The 4,338-nt window shown below is 49.3% G+C and overlaps 2 protein-coding genes across 2 annotated transcripts; one reads left to right on the top strand and one right to left on the bottom strand.

Annotated features, from left to right (window-relative positions):
* Positions 1-164: 164 nt before the first annotated feature.
* Positions 165-1,280, top strand: VOLCADRAFT_101395 (uncharacterized protein; the record flags this gene model as incomplete). The annotated part of the gene is made up of 1 exon (XM_002959832.1): positions 165-1,280. A coding segment is annotated over one exon (1,116 nt), but the record flags the coding sequence as incomplete, so codon positions are not given.
* A 1,060-nt stretch (positions 1,281-2,340) lies between these two features.
* On the bottom strand, positions 2,341-2,814 carry VOLCADRAFT_71945 (uncharacterized protein; the record flags this gene model as incomplete). Its single annotated transcript, XM_002959831.1, has 1 exon — positions 2,341-2,814. One exon carries the CDS (start codon positions 2,812-2,814, stop codon positions 2,341-2,343), a length of 474 nt encoding a protein of 157 aa, XP_002959877.1.
* Between the last annotated feature and the right edge of the window lie 1,524 nt (positions 2,815-4,338).

The following is a 4,338-nucleotide window of genomic DNA, read 5'->3' as shown; positions in this document are numbered from 1 at the left end:
TTGACGAACGTGGAGGTGACCATGCTGACGGCAGCAACAATGACGGCAGTGATGCTGATGACGACACCGGCAACCGTCGCGCCACCACCTCCACACGTCGCACTCGTCGCCCCGTGCCACAAACGCACACCCGCCTACACGACGGCTTCAACCTGTACCGTCAGCTCGGCGGCACCGTATTCATGCTGCAGAAACAGCAGCGGCAAGACAACAGCCCATCTGGCCAGCAGCTTACCCGCTTCGCAACCATGTTCGGCGGCATTCAACCCACTGAAGCACGTGTTGCAGATCTAGTAGACGCACTCAACCAACGCGTCATCACGGATTTGTCCGATCTCACAGACCTCGAACCCCGTGTCGTGCTGCAACGGAACGAACCCAGGCACGCGCTCAACACACGCCTCCTGATGCTCCAGGCGCGCCGTAAAGGAGCGCGTTTGGTCAGCTGGAACGCGGACCACGTCCCGGTTAGGCAACATGGCGCAACCCAACAACAGCCACTCTCCCACGTCGAAAAGGCTGTTGCAATGCGAGTAAAAGACGCCACCTTCGACCACACCACCGCCGACACTTGGTACTACGAGGGTGCACGCTACACCCTACTCGACACCACTGCTGCCGACGCCGGCGCGTGCCACAACAATGAAGTCGAGGCATGTGGCCTGCTTACCGACAGCCGTGAACCGCCCGACGACGGCTGCGGTCCGTACTGGCGCCTCCACTACCTACCTGCAGCTGTCTTGGTCCGTCCCATTAAAGGGCACGCGCCCAAAGCGGTGCTAGCAGACTTAGCGGACTTTGCAACCAAAGGTGCTGCCTTCGCCATCGTACCACGGCCCTCGCCGGCAGCAAACATCACCGTGCCAGCCGCCAACACCGGCACCACCACCAAAAATGTACGTCGAGTCAATGTACCGCTTGGTGACTACTACGCCGTGACCGACTACTTCGTACAGGGCCGTAGCTTCAAGGAAGAATGCTGGGTCGCGGACCTTTCCGTCCCGCCCGGTGGCCTCAAGCGTGCAACCATGTACGTGTTGCTCACCCGCTACAAGACACTCGACCACATCCGCCTCCTGCGCCCGCTCTCTACCACACCCGACGAACGAACACGAGTCGTCAAACAGTTCATGGCAGCAACCAAGCTGGACCCCGACCTGGCGGCCGAACTCCGCCTCCTGGATCGCCGTGCAACCGAAACCCGTGAACGCTATACGACCGAGTACAAACACGCCCGAAACCTAGAGGAGCGTTGGACCTCCGCAGCCAACACCACCTGACACGTCCAACAGGAATTTCGTCTGCCTCGCCACTGGATGGCGTTAAATGCCAGCGTTGCACGGCTCTCTAGCCGTCTGACGACACGCCCGCACGACTGGGTGCATCCCTTGCACTTGTGGGTTCGACTCCCACACGGGTGTAGTAGTATACGCACGGACCGTCGTACTCGTGCCGCCCAGCCGGGGGACTACGGCCCCCTCGCGGGCGAAGCAGCCCGCGTCTAGTTGTCCGGTTGTCTGTCCGGAGCGTTTTTGGAAATTTCGGGTCGGGAGCGTGCCGTACGCGCTTAAGACAGCGCCGTAAAGATCGGAAGGTCGCCGGTTCGATCCGTACCGCGATTATGTTTTATGTTTCATATATGTGCATATATGCATATATGTATATGCGATATGCGATATGCATGCAATTTGCGATATGCGATATGCGGTATGTGATATGCGATATGCCATATGCAGCGATATGGGATATGCGATATGCAATATGCAATATGCGATATGCAATATGCAATATGCGATATGCGATATGCAATATGCGATATGCAATATACGATATGCGATATGTTATACATATGCGCATGCATCTGCATTATGCAAGCATACACAGTCTGCAAGCATGTGCCATATGCGATCTGCAAACATATGCGATCTGCAAGCATATGCCATATGCGATCTGCAAGCATGTGCCAAATGCAAGCATCTGCCAAATGCAAGCATTTGCGATCTGCAAGCATATGCGATATGCAAGCATATGCGATATGCGATCTGCAAGCATATGCGTTATGCGGTCTGCAAGCATAGGCGATCTGCAATCTGCAAGCATGTGCGATATGCTATGCTATGCTATGCTACGCTATGCTACGCTATGCTGCGCTATGCTGCGCTATGCTATGCTATGCTATGCTGCGCTATGCTATGATATGCTATGCTATGCTGTGCTGTGTTATGCTATGCTGCGCTATGCTATGCTATGCTATGCTGCGCTATGTTATGCTATGCTATGCTATGCTGCGCTATGCTATGCTATGCTATGCTATGCTGCGCTATGCTATGCTATGCTATGCTATGCTATGCTGTGCTGTGATCTATATGCATATGCGATATGCAATATGCCATATGCAGCGATATGCAATATGCAATATGCGATATGCAATATGCAATATGCGATATGCAATATGCAATATGCGATATGCAATATGCAATATGCGATATGCAATATGCAATATGCGATATGCAATATGCAATATGCGATATGCAATATGCAATAGGCGATATGCGATATGCAATATGCAATATGCGATATGCAATATGCAATATGCGATATGCGATATGCAATATGCGATATGCAATATGCGATATGCAATATGCAATATGCGATATGCGATATGCAATATGCAATATGCGATATGCAATATGCAATAGGCAATATGCGATATGCAATATGTATAATATGCGATATTGCAATATGCAAGCATGCACATATGCGATATGCAATATGCGATATGCAAACATATGCGATATGTAAGCATATGCGCATATGCATCTGCAAGATGTGCAAAATGCAAGCATCTGCCAAATGCAAGCATTTGCGATCTGCAAGCATATGCGATATGCAAGCATATGCGATATGCGATCTGCAAGCATATGCGTTATGCGGTCTGCAAGCATAGGCGATCTGCAATCTGCAAGCATGTGCGATATGCTATGCTATGCTATGCTACGCTATGCTACGCTATGCTGCGCTATGCTGCGCTATGCTATGCTATGCTATGCTGCGCTATGCTATGATATGCTATGCTATGCTGTGCTGTGTTATGCTATGCTGCGCTATGCTATGCTATGCTATGCTGCGCTATGTTATGCTATGCTATGCTATGCTGCGCTATGCTATGCTATGCTATGCTATGCTATGCTATGCTATGCTATGCTATGCTATGCTATGCTGTGCTATGCTGCGCTATGCTATGCGATCTGCATATGCTATGCAGCGCTATGCTATGCATATGCGTATGCAATATGCTATATGCGATATGCAATATGCAATATGCGATATGCAATATGCAATATGCGATATGCAATATGCAATATGCGATATGCAATATGCAATATGCGATATGCAATATGCAATAGGCGATATGCGATATGCAATATGCAATATGCGATATGCGATATGCAATATGCAATATGCGATATGCAATATGCAATAGGCAATATGCGATATGCAATATGCAATATGCGATATGCAATATGCAATATGCGATATGCGATATGCAATATGCGATATGCAATACATATGCGATATGCTAAGCATATGCGCATGCATCTGCATTGTGCAAGCATGCAAGTCTGCCAAATGCAAGCATTTGCGATCTGCAAGCATATGCGATCTGCAAGCATATGCGATATGCGATCTGCATTGTGCAAGCATGCAAGTCTGCCAAATGCAAGCATTTGCGATCTGCAAGCATATGCGATCTGCAAGCATATGCGATATGCGATCTGCAAGCATATGCGTTATGCGGTCTGCAAGCATAGCATTTGCGATCTGCAAGCATGTGCGATATGCTATGCTATGCTATGCTACGCTATGCTACGCTATGCTGCGCTATGCTGCGCTATGCTGCGCTATGCTATGCTATGCTATGCTGCGCTATGCTATGATATGCTATGCTATGCTGTGCTGTGTTATGCTATGCTGCGCTATGCTATGCTATGCTATGCTGCGCTATGTTATGCTATGCTATGCTATGCTGCGCTATGCTATGCTATGCTATGCTATGCTATGCTATGCTATGCTATGCTGCGCTATGCTATGGTATGCTATGCTATGCTATGCTGTGCTGTGATCTATAAGCATATGCGATCTGCAAGCATATGCGACCTGCAGGCATATGCCATATGCGATCTGCAAGCATATGCCATATGCGATCTGCAAGCATATGCCAACTGCCATATGCCATATGCGAACTGCAACATATGCGATCTGCAAGCATATGCGATCTGCAAGCATATGCTGTCTGCAAGCATATGCGATCTGCAAGCATATGCTGTCTGCAAACAT

The sequence above is a fragment of the Volvox carteri genome, assembly GCF_000143455.1.
Source record: "Volvox carteri f. nagariensis unplaced genomic scaffold VOLCAscaffold_917, whole genome shotgun sequence".
NCBI classification, from domain to species: domain Eukaryota; kingdom Viridiplantae; phylum Chlorophyta; class Chlorophyceae; order Chlamydomonadales; family Volvocaceae; genus Volvox; species Volvox carteri.
This window is presented reverse-complemented; position numbering and strand designations above follow the sequence as displayed.